Source organism: Ananas comosus, linkage group 15 (genome assembly GCF_001540865.1).
Source record: "Ananas comosus cultivar F153 linkage group 15, ASM154086v1, whole genome shotgun sequence".
NCBI classification, from domain to species: Eukaryota; Viridiplantae; Streptophyta; class Magnoliopsida; order Poales; family Bromeliaceae; genus Ananas; species Ananas comosus.
In genome coordinates, this window is record NC_033635.1 from 1,305,748 (window position 1) to 1,324,281 (window position 18,534).

At 34.8% G+C, this 18,534-nt stretch overlaps 2 protein-coding genes across 7 annotated transcripts; one reads left to right on the forward strand and one right to left on the reverse strand.

Moving 5' to 3' along the window:
- On the forward strand, positions 3,295–12,594 carry LOC109721367 (aminotransferase ALD1 homolog). Of its 3 annotated transcripts, none has more exons than XM_020248942.1 (10): positions 3,295–3,472; positions 7,774–7,829; positions 7,926–7,993; positions 8,195–8,311; positions 10,174–10,236; positions 10,338–10,442; positions 10,537–10,587; positions 11,015–11,335; positions 11,507–11,713; positions 11,798–12,594. In XM_020248942.1, the coding sequence occupies exons 2-10, from the start codon at positions 7,820–7,822 to the stop codon at positions 12,089–12,091; spliced, it is 1,236 nt and encodes a 411-aa protein (XP_020104531.1). In that variant the 5' UTR covers positions 3,295–3,472; positions 7,774–7,819; the 3' UTR covers positions 12,092–12,594. The 3 variants fall into 3 exon arrangements, with proteins under 3 accessions (XP_020104531.1, XP_020104530.1, XP_020104529.1); XM_020248941.1 differs by lacking the exon at positions 3,295–3,472 and adding an exon at positions 6,017–7,658; XM_020248940.1 differs by lacking the exon at positions 3,295–3,472 and having other exon boundaries at positions 7,694–7,829.
- On the reverse strand, positions 5,723–16,599 carry LOC109721365 (F-box/kelch-repeat protein At1g22040-like). Of its 4 annotated transcripts, XM_020248937.1 has the most exons (7): positions 16,457–16,599; positions 13,854–15,799; positions 13,088–13,186; positions 12,932–12,997; positions 11,551–11,820; positions 10,993–11,327; positions 5,723–6,007 (listed from the first exon to the last, which is right to left on the reverse strand). In XM_020248937.1, the coding sequence occupies exon 2, from the start codon at positions 15,713–15,715 to the stop codon at positions 14,285–14,287; it is 1,431 nt and encodes a 476-aa protein (XP_020104526.1). In that variant the 5' UTR covers positions 15,716–15,799; positions 16,457–16,599; the 3' UTR covers positions 5,723–6,007; positions 10,993–11,327; positions 11,551–11,820; positions 12,932–12,997; positions 13,088–13,186; positions 13,854–14,284. The 4 variants fall into 4 exon arrangements, with proteins under 4 accessions (XP_020104526.1, XP_020104527.1, XP_020104525.1 ...); XM_020248938.1 differs by having other exon boundaries at positions 10,993–11,321; positions 12,932–13,186; XM_020248936.1 differs by having other exon boundaries at positions 12,932–13,186.

Genomic DNA, 18,534 nt, shown 5'->3' on the forward strand with positions numbered 1-18,534 from the left:
ATATATATATATATATNGATATTGATAGGAGTAGGTGTACAGCTTATATATATATATATATATATATTTTAAGAAATAGATAGCACGCTATCCGCTTCATACAGCTTATATATATATTAGAGAAATGATATTTGCTTTTTATTTGTCTTATCAATCTTTTAATTTTTTACTAAAATTTAATTTAAATTTTTGTGAATTTCAAGATGGAAGAGTTAAAAGATCTATACGTATAAATAGATGTATATATAATATTTCTCAATGTATTATTTTTACAATGAAACTAGCTTAGTTCCTAATGATACTACTTGCCGTACATTTGTGCTTGAAAACAACAACTCAAAAGCGTTACTGTGGAAAAACAACTCAAAATTTTACAGCTTAGTTGCCACGTCGTGCTTAGAAAGACACTACACTTGGTATAATGTAGATCTTTGTGGACGCATCAAATCAAATACACGCAATATAATTTTGGAAGTTACTTTATTGATGATGCGATTAGTTTTTTAGCTATGAATATTATTAGTTTACTTTTCCTGAGTCAATTCAGAATCAGATAAGGCTCGATCCAGCCGACCCAAAGGTAAGTTGTTTTTTAATTTTGGCAACGATAAAATGTTCATAAAGTTTACTATAGTTTTAAAATTGTAGATGATATAGCATGCAATTGTGGTGATGTTCTATTAATGTTGAACGCATTTCTTTCTACGTCAATTTACAGCCTCTACAGATTTAGTTAACATATTTTATATAATTTTTACAACTATAAATTAATTAAAATAAAATTTAAATTTAAAGTATCGTTTACGGACTCAGAACAAACAGATTGAGAGTAGTTGATTCAAAAATTGTTTACAGTATATATAAGTTTGCATATTTTTTTTTATTTGAAAATAAAAGAATATTTAAATTATCGGGTAAACTTCAAATACCACCTTTGTGATTTCGCATTTTCTCACTTTAGTATCCTGCAGTTTAAAGCGCATCAATTTAATACCCCATGGTTTTATATCTTTTCTTTTCGTCGGTTTCTTTGTTAATATTTTGTTAAATTATATACAAAAAACTTCAGAAACCCTACCTAAGTTTATCGAATATTCACTTTAGTATCTTTTAGTTTTAACTTTTTTATTGATTTAACAAAAAGAAAATGGAGAGAACAATAAAAAATAAAAAAAAATCACAGGTTACTAAATTGATACGCTTTAAACCACATAATACAAAAATAAAAAAGTGTAAAACTATATGTGTGTTATTTGAAGTTTTTTCTAAATCATTTGAATATAATAAAGTCTATCAATATGGCCTAGAAGGTAAGATTACTTTTATACCCTCCCACTAAATCCTTAATCAAAAGCATATTCCCCGTATTCCCACTCCTTGTGCTCAAAAAAGAAAACCATCAAAGCCCATAAGATGCTACAAAATTAATTCTTCATTACCATTAAACCCCTTTAAATTAATTAATAATTAATTCCTCAGTTGTACACTTGTACTCAACCTTATCCAAGTTTAAGCATCACCGCCCCATCCCCTCCCCCCCCTATATATTCTCCCACTCCATTAAACTCATTAATCCAAAAAAAAAAAAAAAATTCCCTATAGAGGTCTCTAATGGCGGATATAGCGCTCTTGGTGGCGGAGGAGTTCGAGAGGAGGAGGAATCGGATGGAGAAGGGATATGGCAAGGAGGCGGCGGAGTTCAATTGCGCGGTGGCGTCGTCTTCGTCGTCTCTCCTCTCTAGAGCTGCGGAGGAGCTCTCTTCGTTGAGGGAGGTAGGGGTTAAGGAAATGGAGGAGCTTCTGAGGAGGGCGATGATGGAGCCCAAAACCACTCTCGGGGTTGCTGCTTTCGATGGCTTCTTCTCGGCTTGATCGATCGATGCTTCTTCGGTCGTCGATTTCCGCCTCTTGTTTGGAATTGCGTTGCCAAAATTATATATCCGCTTTCTTTTTATTTTGTAAATTTCGAGAACGCTTTCGATCTTTCCTAATCCTAATTAACGCGAAAAGATGCGTTTAGACATTGCAGTTCCAAATTGTAATTTAATTTTTTTTTCTTTTTTTTTTTTCTTTCCCCCCCCCTTTTTGTTAAGATGCTTGTACAGAATCTGTTAATCAGTTGATGAGATAATGTTGCAGCTTATCTGTTACTTAGTCTTGTTTTCATGATGATAAACATAAACATAGGTTTTTTTTAAAAAATTATTTGTGTGGTGATGATTGCTAATTTGTCAGTAAGTACAATATTATTATCTTACAGCAAAAAAAATTAGTTTCTGAACATAAACTTAGCCTTATGCAATTAAAATTAAAATTTTTGGCACCAGGAGTTCTAATTGTTTGATCAAAAGATGGAATTCATCTAATTATATGTGTGGCTTTGCTCTTTTCATAAAGATGGATCTAATAATTAAATGATGGATATATTATATTTTAAAATTGAAAATTAATTAGTTTATAATTCTAACTTAGCAAGTCAAAAGGGCAAAAAAAAAATCTTGGTTTAGGTTTTAGAGTCCCTTTCGAAACTACTTGAAACAATTTTTTTTTTTTTTTTTTTTTTTTTTGTGCGTCTTATTACATGTTTTTTCTTTAGAATTTTGAAATCTTGTTGGAATATATTGAACGAGGCTACTAACCAAGTCACGATTATACCATTATCAAATTAATTTTGTATGAATTTAAATTTACTTAGAGATTTTTATTTTTGAGATCTATTAAGCCAAAATAAGCTTTGAGGTATAATTAAAAAACAAATGAAAAAACCTAAATTGCTCTTTGGTTAGGAAAGTACTACTTTACAACCAATATGTTCTTTGAATTTCTATTACTCTCTGTCAAAAAAAAAAAAAACAGCTTACAATTTGCTTATGGGGGTGTTTTGTTCTCCCAAAAATATTCCAAAAATTGTTTTCTATCCAGAAAAGTATTTTTTAGGAAAAGTGGTTTTTCTTGAATATATATATATTTTTTTGAAGTTTATGATTTTCGTTTTTTGAAATTTTGTGGAAACATGTTTTTTTTTTTTTTTTTTTTTTTTTTTTTTTTTATTGGGAGAACGGTTTTTCATGTTTTTCATGGGCCCATAAACCGGCCCATAAAAGAAGCCTATCATTCTCACACTTCCTATCTTTGTTGTATTCGTGCTTTATTTAAGATACAACTAGGCCTAAATGGAACCTAATCTAAATAGGGCTTGATTCTATGGGCGTGATTAAATGTGGGCTTTGAATATGGATTTGAGTGTTCTATTTAGAAGTTTCTGAGTACTAAATTTAAAATGTGGCGGGAATCTCTGGCTGGTATTGCTCTCTTTTTAAGCTCCCCACGGGATTGCGTCATCTCCAACACCATTTCTTTCCACTGCTGCACCGCCTCCGCTGACGCTGCGTTATAGGGTAGGTAGCGCAGACGCTGCGGGAGTCACCATGGAGTCTCAACAATGATCGCATTGAACCACCGCCTATCCATGGTGAGCTCTGCATTTCTCTGCCTTTCTGTCTGTCTATCTGTCTATCTATCTTTCTTTAAAACTTGATAGTCTCTGGAACCACGATACCTGCCCAAATCTCCAGCATATGTGGCTGGGTCGTTCTTTTAGGCCCAAGATTATTGTTCTATTGGGCCCTAAAATGTAACCACAAAGAGGCCCAGTTATGGGCCCAACCCAATTAGATTCTCTTAATATGCCACACCACTACAATTTTTGCTGTTCGAATTAGCCTTAAAAATAGACAAAATAGGGAGCAAAAATATGTCGGAAAAATCCGTAGTTATATATGATTATTAATTATTATTTTATTAGCAAAATCCAATAATTGATCAATCTTATGTTTAATGCCACTCGACTGGGTTAACCCGAGTTGAACCTGAGCTTAGCCCACTCTCAACCTAATTTGTGGTTGGATTAGTCCACAGTTGCCACTCCATGCAAGACCAACTTAGTAAACACTTCATTTCTCGAACATGGATCAAAGTTCAAATCTGATCGAATTTGCATTTGGGTTGCAGTTCGGAGTGATCACATTGGACCAGCCAATGTATGGTAAACAATATGATCTTTTTTCCAAACCCATGTAACAAATAGGTCAAAAAAGTGGATCAATCGAATCGCGTCCGGTTGGAGTAAAAGATTCAAGTTGAGTAGTGAGGTATTGATCATCGAAACGGGATTGATAAAGATCTTTGAACAATTAGACTACAATCAAATATGTTTCTTTACTTCGGTGATCTTCATTAACAAAACCACGCATCATGTTTAATTGCACCACAACTTAATTTCAAGGGCGGGGTAAATTCTTCCTAACTTCGGGTGTAGAAATTCTCAACCCTCCTAATAAAAGTTTGATGGCCGCTTCTACATGATGTGACTTTGGACTCGCTTGATACGACAACAAGCCTGTTACGTCAGATGTCATATATTTTTTTATGTGATTGTTAAACTTCTGCCACTTATTCGAAATTTATAAATTTTTGGCACACTAGATTGCCAAGGATATTCACAACCTCCTATTCAATCTTTTTTAGATTGACATGCTCTCTCTTTTCCTAGTAAAAAGCCTGCTGGACCAATCAATTGAGATCACGTGGAAGTTCACATTTTTCAAACACTACATTTGCCCTGTGGAAAAACCTTTTTACATGAGTCCAATGTTGAATATAAGGAAAGCTAAAACACACCTGCATGTGTGGCTTCTTGGGTGTTTCTTAGCTTCTAGAGATGCAGCGTCTAACACTATTTTCCAAAGTTAGTCTTTTTGAGCAGTGATAGCTAAAGCATCCAAATGCATGGAACTGCGCATTCATGTGGCACATACAATACATGGAGCTTGTAGTTGTTTGCTTGATAACCATCTTTGACTATCCAAAATTCCTTTAGTAGGTGTACGTAGCAAGCATCCTTACATATGTGTATAGCTTGGATTTTACTCTTCGCTGTACACAAACATTAGTTTTTCTTTTGAGAGATACACAAACATTAGTTTCATCGTGAAAAAGAAATACCCATGTGCGACAACGTCTTCGAGACGATTTTCTGGTTGGTTTTTTTAAGTTTTAAAAAATCTAAACGTACAGATCTTTCTCATGTCAGAAACACTAGAAAAATGGTATTTTCTTTTTTTCATTAATAGTTACATTTACCATCGGAATATGATATTACCCGCCAAATTGATCACATACTATAAGGAAACAGACCAGAAACAGTCTTAACAGCAAAAGTATAAAGATTTTAGTCACCAAAGGTGCTACATCAATGGAGATAATCTTTCACCAAGCAATTGCTGCTCTCCAAACACCAAAAAAAAAGTGGAAAAGACTTCTTCAGATACAATGTTTGCTCTTTCTAGTTGACCATTTCTTTTCCTAAAGGAACAATGTTTTCATGTAGGGACTCTTGAAGTTCTCAAGTAAGATTTAAAAACATAACCTCTAGCAAAGTGTCAAATGTCAATGAACTTGCTTAATTTCCTCTCCATTAAGATCACACTAATCTTGAACAAAGAGCAGGGTCCAATATTTGAATCTTAAGTTCCTAGCTGTTGCCCTGTCGCATTCGGCATGTATATAATATGCGGCATATGTTGTATAATAGATATAAAGACTCAAGACAACAAGGTATGAGTCAGTAGGAATAGTGTAGTTTAGAGAAAAGAAAGTAACAGGGCAGAGGTTGAGTCCTCAAGATAAAATTTAAAAAACAAGAATAGACCACATGCTTCAATTGCAAAAGCTGATCAAAGCATAGATTTAGTTTTGAGTATCAGAAGAGGCTTCAAACTGATGTGGCCATCAGCAACTAAAAGGTGGTTTGTTTAATGAATGCTAGTTTTGGTCTTCTGACTTTACATGCACTTCTCACGAAGTCTTGCGAAGAAACAATAAGAAATTCACATCAACTCGGTTGGTGCAGCGAGACCTGAATCGATCCTCTCTTCGTTAGGTAAAGATCGAGTACTGAATACCAGGCCAACAGGTGATTAGATGCTTCTTTGAATGTTTCCTCTCCCTACAAAGAATCAGCAAAGTCAGAGAAATATACTTAACATGGAACCTTTTGAAGGCTATCGATGTTTAGACGAACTTTTCAAGAATACTGTATTTTGAACTAACAAGGTATAAGTCAACTAATAAACTACTAAGAATTCATGTCAAAAGAAGAAGTTGTCGTTGATTTTGTACTAATGAACAATACATGCTGAAGAAGATCAGATTAAAATAACAAGTCCAGAGTCTTGTTTACTTCGTATATCTCATTTAGTTCTACTTCTTCGTTAGGTACAAGGAAAACTCTGTTGTTCACCTAATGCCTTGCTCCTCTCCCGTCCCTAAATACTGTTAGAGATGTTGTTTATTAATTGTTGACTTCTTAAAGTTCATGACCATTCAGAAAAGCAGTTTTTTACATCCATCTGGCCTAACTCAAGATCAAATTGAGCAACCAAAGCCATGAAAAAGAAAAAAAGAAGAAGAAGAAGAAACAAACAATAGCAAGAACCGTCGCAGTGCTTCCAATATATTCATTTACTTGATTCTATGACTATGACTTTGCATCATAGAGAAAACATCAAGTATTTTGTGGCAGTTTCTATTTCAAACCAATCAAGAGAATTTCATTTTGCTCATGCATTAAACTTTTAACTACTCTCTTCTAGCATTCCTCAACTATTCTCAAACTCTAATATATTTCACCAAAAAAAAAAGTAAAAAACTTTAAATTCCAATAGCAGAGATGGTGACTGCACAAAAAAGCGTAGGCTAGTCGGGGACTCAGGAAAGCAATACGCTCTAATATGCTCTTTAAACATGACATATTATTTTGGAAAAAAAAAAGAACATATTATTCTGGAAAATAGTTTGGTGAGCCTTCGAAAACTAGATTGTCCGCCGCCATACATGGACAAATCATCATATCCAAATCCATGCTATGCTTTGCATATGTGGATAACCAAGTTGACAATGTCATGTGTTTGCTTGTGTCAATATCATGAATTCGTATGGAACTTCTTTTTGACTCTTAACGTTCTTAAACCATCACTTTTTCATTTTTCCAATGCACAAATCTTGATATTCCTAAATTTAATTTTCACTATTCTTAAACCATCACTTTTTCATTTTTCTTATGCCCAAATCTTAGTATTCCCAAATTAAACTTTTTGACTCTTGAATGTTTCTTAGACCATCTCTTTTTCATTTTTCTTATGCACAAATTTTAGTATTCCTTGATCAACCCTTAAATTGGTAATGGAGTATGACGAGGGTACTCTCATAACTAAGTATTCCATCAAAATGAATGAATCACCATGAAAAGAATGGTTGGATTATGTTTGGAAATTAGGTGGGAGAAGTCACCATCAACAATATGGCATTCCAATATGCACAAGAGGAATGAGGTGTGGACATCAAGAGCTAAGTCCATCTCACCAGGGTTAAGTTTTCAAAAGTGTTCCACACTCAAGGCAAATCCAATTTCTACCAACTCTTTGAAGTTACCATAACCAACATTGTGTTCTTGCCACCTTTCAATTAATGTGCTCCCCTTACATCTATAAATACACACCCAAGATCTCCCTAAAGAGCTACCTCCCTCTCAGTTTGATATTGCTTATAGTACTGATCAATCATCTTTGAGCCCTGAGGACAAGGATGATTTCATCAAAGTAAATTTCCATATATATATATATATGCATATAAATATATCTCCAAGATGATTCATAAAATCATGCCAAACATGTCTAATTCATATGTTTTTGTCTATCTCATTCTGTTACATAGTGTACTCAATTTGAAAGGACTTGCTCCATGGGCGACTAGGACTCGAATGGCGATTGGTAATGCTAGCTACTGGATCTTTTCTTCTTTCACTTCAAAATCATCATCTCAAAGTTTCTTCTTTTTCGAGTCTTCGTTAACATTTTGCATTTCAGTTTGCCAAACGAAGGTGACTCGCAATGCAAACATGGAAAAATTTCGCAATGGCTACCTGTTTCCTGAGGTAATCAATCCTCTCCCTCTTGTTTCCTCTAAATATTTTAACTGTTTAGTCTCCAATTTCTGCCAAAATTAACTTCGGTGAATCTAGTTGGCATTTTTTTTTTTTCCGGCAGAATTATAGTAGCGTTTGATGTTATCTTAAGTGCTCTGACGGATCTTTGATTGTCTTTGATTTTCTTTTCCATCATGGAATTGCAATCAGATAGAGAAGAAGAAAAAGGCACACATGGAAAAGTATCCAGATGCCAAGGTCATAAGCTTAGGAGTTGGCGATACAACTGAACCTATACCGACAATAGTAACATCAGCTATGGCTGAGGTACTCTTTAGTTCCTTGCAGACAACAACTTCCTACATTTCTTCCTTCAAATATACATAGCTAGATGATTTTCCGATTGATCTAATGTATAGTTTTTACACACTTCACTACTTCTTACACCATCTGAATTGGAATATGTGTGTGAGAAGCAGCCTTATAATCATTTAGACTAAGAATATATATTCATTAGATGCTACAATTTTAAGGTTACTGCCTATTCTACACACTGCTACATGAAAGAAAACAGCAATGACATACATCAGTAAGACTAGTCCCTAAATTTTGTGCATATTGTGTACAAAGAGAAGAAGAAACATGAGCATAATCGTAAAATTATATTATATTCCTTTAAATGGCAACTATTTCATTTCAAAGGACAAGTTGAGCTCAATGCTTGCTATGTTTCTGGACTCATCAATGAAGCCCTAGTCCAATTTCGCCAACAGAAGATTCTACAAAAAATAAAAAAAAAAATTGGCCATAGAAAATAGGAATGTGACAGTCCCTTGAAGATAAAATCAATGGAGAGCATTATCTCTGATATCTTTTATGTAGGATTATCTTCAGATAAACCATGTAACCAACATGCATCAATACGATAACAGGATGATTAAGAATATTTAACTTCAAAGACTGATGGGGATTTGTAATTTATTTTTTCATTACGGTGGAACTTAAGATAGAAACCGGACAAGGATTCTACATAGTCCAAAATGATGAATTAGTCAAATTTTTAATGGACTCTGCATGCATGGATCTTGATTAGTAATACTACTTTGATTGAGTGGTAAGTAGTAATCCAACTCTATGTTAATAATAATTATTATGTCTCAATTTGTCATTAAGAAAGAAAAGTCAAAATGCTCTTTTCAGAGAAGCTAATAATCTGATGTTGATTTGTTTCCTCATGCAAGAAGAAGAAAAGATGTTTGTTTCATTCTTGTATTCTTTTTAACATTTCCTTATACTACTTGGCATGATTAGTTGGAAAAAAGAAATATTATATATTTGTCTATCTAATCAGTTTGAAAGGGCCTTTCTTATATACATTGCTCATGTATTTCCATCATTTTTTAACTATTTGATGACAAGCCATAAGTTGGGCCACTTAAAATGAGATAAGTGCTTCTTTACTCTGTAACTCCACCAGGCAATTTCTGCAAAGTAAATTAAGACGAACAACTTCAGTTTTCAGAACCACCTGGCTAAAGGATCTTAATTCTTAGTCAATAGTTTCTTCTCTTGTAAAAGTTATTTTTTCTGACCATTATGACTCTGCATACAGCTTCTTTCATGTAGATAAAATTTTTGACTGAATAAAAGAATGTTTTTTTATTGGTTAATTCTTTTTATCTTACTGAACTATAATTCATTGACAATAAATATCTTTCCAAATGGTTGGCATACATATGGTGCATTAACCTAAAAATTTTTATTAAAGAATCAAATATTAGCCCAACTTAGATTGCCAAGTTTAACAAAAATTATAGGAATGACAGAGACCTCAAAAATCCTTGTATATTGGGAAAGATGAAAATAAATAACATTTATATCAATAATTTAAGTTAGATTTTTTGGTTGTCCCTCAACTAGGGTTGGAGATAAACAAATTACATTGAGCTAATAAAGTTCTGAGTTTAGAATTGTAAAATATTCATGGGAAAGGAGTATAGCAGTTTGGGCTACTAATGGATTGGAATTTGGGCCCAGGCCCGTAGAAACCTGCACATGGCCCAGATGACATAGAAGGTCCGGCCCAGTTGACGCCCCTAAGATCACATAGAATAGCTTATGACAACAAAATAACACCTAAAATAAGTGACTACTGATTGTATATTTTACCACTGACTCTTTTGTTGTAGCATTCACTTGCATTATCCACTCCCGAGGGGTACAAAGGTTACGGTGATGAGCAAGGAAACAAGGTAAGGATGTATAAATATAAATGATATATGCAACCAAAACAATGATTATATGTAGCAAAATATTTTGGTCATTGAGTATATGAACATTCTGTTTAATGCAGAGTCTAAGAAAGGCCATTGCTGATACAATATATGGAAACATGGGAATAAGAGAGAATGAAGTGTTCATTTCAGATGGAGCACAATGTGACATTGCCCGTGTTCAGGTATGTATATGTATACGAAAAAAAAAGCATTTCCTATGTATTTTCTCCGCGCTATAATTATGTAGAGTACTAAGACCTCATCCATTTCATGCAGTTGATGTTTGGGTCGAACATGACGGTTGCGGTGCAAGACCCAACATTTCCGGTGGTGTTTCTACTTCAAGCATTCTTTCTGCAAACAGATTAAAAGCTTGGCATTTCTCTGAGATTCCCCACACATATTCCATCACTTAGTAATTTGAGTAATAGATGATATTATACTAAAAGAGGTCGAACAACAGATGTTGGTATACAATGAAAGCATGCAATGAATGGCAAACAGATAGATCAATGGCAAATATAGTCATATTTCGAGAAAAGTAAGAAAGAAATCATCAATATTAGTGGGCATTCAGCATTTGTTTTGGTACATTACACTTAAAAGACAACTTCACAAGATAAAGATGATGAGAACTTTCATGAAAATCGACTACAGGATAACTTCGTCGTGGGCAATCTGTTCACATGATTGAAGTATACAATTAATACTATAACTTTTAAAAATACTCACCTGAAGCACATTAAATCAACAGGCATACGTCGATTCAAGCATCATAATGGGTCAAACCGGGGAAGTCCTCGAGGAATCTGGCAAATATAAGGGAGTCGAGTACATGAGATGTGCACCAGAAAATCTGTTTTTTCCTGATTTCTCGATAACTCCGAGGACCGACATCATCTTCTTCTGCTCACCGAACAATCCGACCGGTCAAGCTGCATCAAGAGAGCAGCTGCAGCAATTGGTGGACGTTGCGAAGAGGAATGGATCGATCATCGTGTATGATTCCGCATATGCCTCCTACATATCAGATGACAGCCCGCAATCCATCTACGAGATCCCTGGATCTAAAGAGGTGATTAGTGTTTGTATAGTAAGATGCCAAGCCAAAGTATAGTTAAAAAGAAAAAAAAGGCTCCAGTTTAGACTTTAGAGTCTGGAGTATGCAATCATAAATTTATCACGATCATCGCGACAAGAAACAGATTAAGAATACAGTAATTTTACAGATTATTGTGTTCTTTAGGTGGCAATTGAGATATCAACTTTTTCAAAATTTGCGGGATTTACCGGAGTTCGTCTCGGCTGGACAGTGGTCCCCGATGAGCTCTTGTACTCGAATGGATTCCCCGTCTTGCAGGACTTTGATCGCATCATCTGCACTTGCTTCAATGGAGCATCTAGCATAGCGCAAGCTGGTGGTCTAGCTTGCTTATCAGACGAAGGTCACAAGGTTTGTATTTTTCAATGAACTTCCATATAAATAGATTTAAATCCTATGATGTACAAACTGGTCCGACTGAGCTGGTATTTGTAGGCTATTCGCGGGGTGATTGATGTCTACAAGGAAAATGCAAGGATATTATTGGATACATTCACTTCATGCGGTCAGGAAGTTTATGGTGGAGTGAATTCCCCTTATCTATGGGTGCATTTTCCTGGTCAAAAATCATGGGACATATTTAGTGAAATTCTTGAGAAGGCGCATATTATTACGGTCCCAGGTTGCGGATTTGGTCCAGGTGGTGAAGGTTTTATAAGAGTTAGCTCATTTAACTACAAGGATTGTGTTTTAGAAGCCTGTAGTCGATTGAGGAGCTTTCTGGGATGACTGTCGATACTGGGCCTTTATGTAAAATCTCTTCATTTGCAAATGTAATGGAAAATTGTCAAAATTCAAATAACATAATGGCACCGATGATGATTTATTTTAAAGTATCAACTCTTTCTCTGCTATCACAAGAAACCTTAGAAATCAAAAATATTGAAGAGCTTTTAGCTTTGAATAAGCTTTCAATAGATGCATAATCTGGACTACTAAACTTGCCAATCTTGATTTTTTTTTTTAATTACACTAAATATAAACTAAACTAACCACCTTCTAAGCTGCGCCATACTCATTGTTTAGCTGGTTGCGACCAGTGCAATTTCTTTTGCTTGATTCTCAGGCTTTCGTTTGGGTCAGATATTATGTTCCATTACAATCTAGTCCGGGACAAAATCAGCCCAGCTTCAAGGTCAGATATGTGAAACTCACCCATTTAGAGCCCTAATTTTGAGATTCAATTCATCAAATTTGAACAAAGAATCCGTTATACTAGACCACCCTTTACAGTTCCATGATCCTTATGTATCTCTTCTTGCTAGGTTATACCATGAGGAAAAATAAAAGGTCAATTGCAAAGTTAGGCCTTAAGGTTCAACTCTGACTTCAATTACAATCCTAAAGTCTCAATTTTAATAATTTAATACTATTGCTTGTTTCCTTGAAGTTTATCCCATTTAATAATTATGTTTCCAGGCCTATCGATTTTGTTTCCAGATGAACACTTGGTGGTGGTTACAAATTTGATGGCAAGATAAGAAAACGAGCAATAGGATAAGAGCAAGAGAAGGACCAACAATATGGAATCTGTGGGGGAAAAAGAAGTTCTAAGAGTTGAGAACTCACCAGGCCCAGCAAATTGTCCTATAAGTGGCTTCTAAAGAGTGCATTGAACAAAATCAAGGAACGAATCTGGATGAGAAAAGCCAATAAAGAGGTAAAGTTTGAAACCAAATTACAAGCTGTAAGTTTGATCTCAGGTTGCTGCCTCTCGACATTCACCTGTGAAGCAATTCAGATGGAGTAGAGCAGAGAAATTCAGTCCATTGACAACTGTGAGGTCAGCAGCTGCTATATCCTTCCATGCGTAAATATTGCTTCCTGGCAGTTCAAAAGAGGAAAAAAAGAAAAAAATCTTGGATTAAAATGGAAAATGAGAAAGAGTAAATTCTTCACACAGCACACAAAAAGAAAAGAAATTAGAAAAAAAGACAGAACCGAGTATCAGACCAACTTAATTTTAAGTTATTTATCAGACATTTCAAGCATATGTTAGACTAACAAGAGTCGAAAAATAGATCGAAAGATAGATCTGCAGCTAACATTTGCTTCATTTAACAGGATAGGAAAGAGAAAATTTGATAGGTTGATTCAGATTGCAAGAGCAGAAACTGTAAAACAGTCGCAACGAGAAAACTACAATCACTGAAATATGCGAAGCAGAATATAATTTTAAAGGTAATAGAAAGGGGGGAAAAAAGGAATATTCATGCATTGATTATCAAGCAACATTCAGTGTTAAGTTGTACCACCTATCAATACTGATAACCTGCAATCTCGGTGGGTAGAACTCTTTAAGGTTAAAGCTTTCCTTCTAAAAAGGCCTTCATCGTGAGAAGAAGTCATCAAAAAGAAAAAAAAAAGCATATCATGCACGTCAGATAAAAGATTAGAGCTAGAATCATCCAACAGTAATTGCAAGTAGAGAAAAAGAAAAAAGAAAAAAGAAAAAAGAAAAAAGAAAAAAGAGAAAAGCAGAGTTACTGACATTGTAGGGAAAACAAAGCCCTTTTCAAGATTGACTTCCTCAGAAGTAATTCCATGGTTATCAAGGATGGAGTGACAGAAATAAATTGGGTTAATACCCCATCAGAAATCAAGGTGTCCCTTCCTTTTGAAATATATGATATTGTGTTTGACATTACAGAACAAAGAAACTTGATATACTCATTGATTGCATAAGCTTCCATGCATGATCAGCGGAATCACTGTTGCAAAGCATTTACCATCTGTTACATGCAATGCCTATTTAAACAAGACATATATATCAATTTACAAACATTTTCCTAAAGCACTTTTTGTATCAGCTTCATGGCTGAAAAAGGTAGAACACTCCTTACTCTTAAAGCGCTCTTTTAACTACTGATAAATTGACAAAGGCAGCAACATACGAGGCTTTATTCCTCCTAGTTACAACAGTTATATGTTTAGGACCTGGCAACTGATAAGTTCTGCTGCATTAAAACTCTTTGCAGCAATGACTCTCCAAATATCTATATCACTCTCCATAGCCGCGTCCAGATCTTGGGATGCTGAATCTGTTGAAGAAGATGACGATGCTGTATCTGAATCTATATGTTTCGGCAGGTCAGCTTGCAGAATAGCAATCTCATTGTTGATGTCTTTAGTAATCACATGGAGCTTCCCATGAAAACCCGCAAGCAAGTACGGCGACTCAGAATCAGTGAAATCCCGAACCGGGACTTTCCCCAAAACGACTTTCCAACTATCCTCTTGATGATCGTATATCTTTATTTTTCCACTATCCAGAGAACTAGATGGGTCCAAGGCATAGGCATACAATTCGCCATTCACTACCATGCTAAGCTTCGTCCCTGCCTGCCTCCCCGGCCAGCCCTCACCCATGCCAGCAGGCATGTCCACCCAAGAATTTGTCTCAGGATCGAAGACTTCACCGCCAACATCAACAAAGAAGGGCCAAGAGTACAAACTCTGCGGCACATATAGCCTACCTCTGTAAGAAGTCATTCCAGTAGCGATCGGTTTTAATAATTCAGCCAGAAAAGCAGTTGGTAAGACTTGGGCTTTCGAAAATGGCATGCTTGGAACCGGGTCCCACAGGCCTGTGTCAGGGTCATATACTTCAGCCGACTGAAGAGGGGCCAAGCCATTCCTACCCCTACTCACTCCACCAACAACATAAAGCTTGCTATTCAATACGCTAGTCTTGCAAAAGGCCCTCCCGGTAGTCATCGAGCTCACTTCCAGCCACGAATTCACACAAGGATCATATTTCAGTACGCTTTTCATAGTGGAAGCTCGAGAAAACCCCCCTAGCACATAAAGGCAGCCATTAACAGCTCCGATTCCACAGCCACAGTACGGCATCCGATCCAAAGAATCCTTCCGACCGAGCCAGCTTCTGATGACATCGGCAATCTTGATTCCTGAGCCCATAAGATCCAATACCCGCAGGCCCCTCTTTGATTCCTCTTCATGCGTTAAGTTGGGCATTGGTGGCAACCTTTGCCATCTACCATTAATAGGGTCCAAAGCGTGCCAGCACAGCTTGCCCTCGTCCTCCTTGGTAAGTATATACAGCCATTCCTCAGTTGTTCCAATTTCTTTTCTCAATTGGTAGAGCTCAGAGCTAGCAATAGCCACCTTCCAACTACGAGAGACCATCTTTACACTCAAATAGCAAGTTCTAGGCAATCTCGCGAGGATCTGCAATGAGATCTCATCGGGGAGAGTAGGGATCAATCTTGGGTTCTCGTGGTTATGGATGGACGGCGACATCCTCAGCCTCTTGCAGGCTTCGACTTGAGGACTTTTAGATTGATTGCGCGACTGGTCATTATTCGTCAGCGCGCTAAAAAATGACCCCATTGAAATCTTTTTCTCGCGATCCTTAACTACGAGATTATGTATTGAAAATCAAGCTTTAATGTGCAGCTTTGACCATTTCATTCCCTGAAAACATGCCAAAAATGGACAAGAGAACAGTGTAAGAGAAAGCAGTGAACATTAACATGTAAGAACAACTAATGTATTAAACCTATAAGAAAAGCATCAAAACAGGGGAATGGTGAGATTACATACATAGTCAAAATTTAATGCTTTCACTCACTTGTACAGTAATACACAGATTACAAAAAATTCACACCACAAAAAAAAAAAAAAAATCACTCCGTATTCCTCTAAATGTCTAGAATCATAAAAGAACTCAAATAGTCACTTTTCGCCCCTTAAAAAAAGAAAAAGAAAAAAGGGACACGCCTTAATATTCTACGTAAGGACTAGATTGAATCAAAACCCAAACTTTGTGTGTTTTGTGTGTGTGTGTGTGTGTGTGTGTGTGAAAAGTATAAGGGATGACACTAAATTGCATCAATCATACAAAAATCCTAACTTTATATCATAGACACATCCAAAGCCCCAAATCTGAAGACCCAACCCCCCCACCACCACGAATCCAACCAACCCTAACATCCTCAGAAGCTCAAAAATCCCAAATTTTGAACGAAATTCGCAACAAAAAAAAAAAACCAAAAATTGCCCGCATTAACGACAAATCCATCAACGTTCCACGGGAATCGCACGATGCGAGGAGAGAATCGGGGGATTTACCTCGCAAAAATGGAGGGGTCTCACATCTATTTTGCCCCAAATGAGAAAGAGGTGTGTGTACATGAGTACGTGGTTGCGTGCGTTTGGTTACTCCTCTTATTATCAGCTGTTGGCGTACGTTCCCCGGCTTTCATTATTCTCTCTCTCTCTCTTCATTTCTCCATATCACATCACATCCAAATTTTCTCCTTTTCTTTTTATTTTTTTTAAAAAATTATTCTATCGTTGGTGATTATTATTTGTTTATTATTGACTTTTAATTTGTTTAATTACGTGCCGAATAAATAAATAAATATACAGTTAAATTGTTGAGACCAAACAACACATAAATAATTTAATTTTTTTATTATATATTAGTATTATATTATTAGATCAGTAAAGGCGGTGAGAAAATATAGTTTGCAAATTCTTTTATTTTTAAGATTAACTTAATAAGAGTCTTTAGATGATTGATTGATGTAATATCTCGATTCAGAATAGAAAATATATATTTTTTTTCATAAGCCAAAAAGTATATGAAAATAAAATTATAATTATATTATATATATAGATATATTTTATATTTTATTAATAATAACTGAACTTAAGTATTTTAAGTTAATAGTTTGGATCTTACGAGTTATTAGTATTTATTGTCATCATCATTATAGCATAATATATATTTTTTCTTAAACTATCATATATTTCAACGCCTGTCTATTCAACTTTAAAAGCTTTAAAATGTTACTAAGCAATTCGTTGTTTTAATCAATTATTACTTGAATTGTATGTAAAATAAATTTGAGAAGGAAGCGGAATGGAGAGATTTTTTAGCTTTTTTTTTCACTCTTAAAAATTCAATAATTTAGAAAATTTTAATAAAATTTTTATATAAAAAGTATTTTAAAGTGTACGTGTAGTTTTGCTTTTTTTAAATAATCATTTTCCAATTACATTTCTCCACAACTTCAATTATTCTTGTTCTAACAATGCGGCGCACCCGAGTTGCGTCAGGTTAGTACAATGCTGACCATCATTTTCAATTCCACACAAATGATTGATCAAACTAAATTTCCATCTACTTAGACTCTTTAATTACTAACTCATTTTTCCTTTGTGTTTAGGGTGTGTTTGGATCTCTGTAAAATTCTTTAGAAAATTTTTTTCGTCATGTTTAGTTGTCAGTAAATTTTTTTTTGAAAAAATTATTTTACAAATTTTTTAAAAAAATTAGAGTTTTCGTTTTCCGCGTGCGTCCGTGAAAAACGAAAACCATGGATGGAAATGGCGCGCAGCTTTGGGAGCGGACGGGGCCGGTCCAGGAGGCCACTTCGTTCTCGTGGACCGCATCTCATTATATATATTTTTTTAATTTTATTTATAAATATATATATATATTTATTATATATAGTATTTTATTTTTATATAGAAATATTATTATATAATATTTTATTTATAAATTTGTAATTATTTATTAATATCTCTAAATATATTAACATGTTTATTATAATTTTAAATATATTTAATCTATATATAAAAATTATAATAATATATAAAATATTATAATTATTATATATNAATAAAAAATATTAAATCGTTTTTTATCTTTTTTTTTTTCTTCCAACTAAACCACCGTCATGAAAAACTTTTTTTTTCCTCCAAACCAAACACTAACAACATAAAACCGTTTTTTCACCGAAAATTTTTTTTCACTGAAAATTTTTTTTTCTACAGTTTTACGTGGGACCAAAGACACCCTTAGTCTCTAACCGAAAAACAAGATATGGGGGATTCGAATTTGGTACGTCCTATTTTAATGCCATATGAAACAACCGGTTTCCAAAAGGCCGAATATCGAAATATGTATAATATTATTGTAAGATCCCAGATAGTCCTATATATGAGATATAATAGGATTAAAAATTTTTAATCCGGCTATAGCATTTTGCACGGTGGTTAGACCTAAGATGTTAAGAGAGTAAACGAATTAGGACTAGAATAGTTCTAAGATGGATGATCTTCTGAAAAGTGGGGTGTCACAGTTGGTATCAAAGTCAATTACCGGTCGAAAGTATAAGATGAGTCTCGACTAAGTCAAA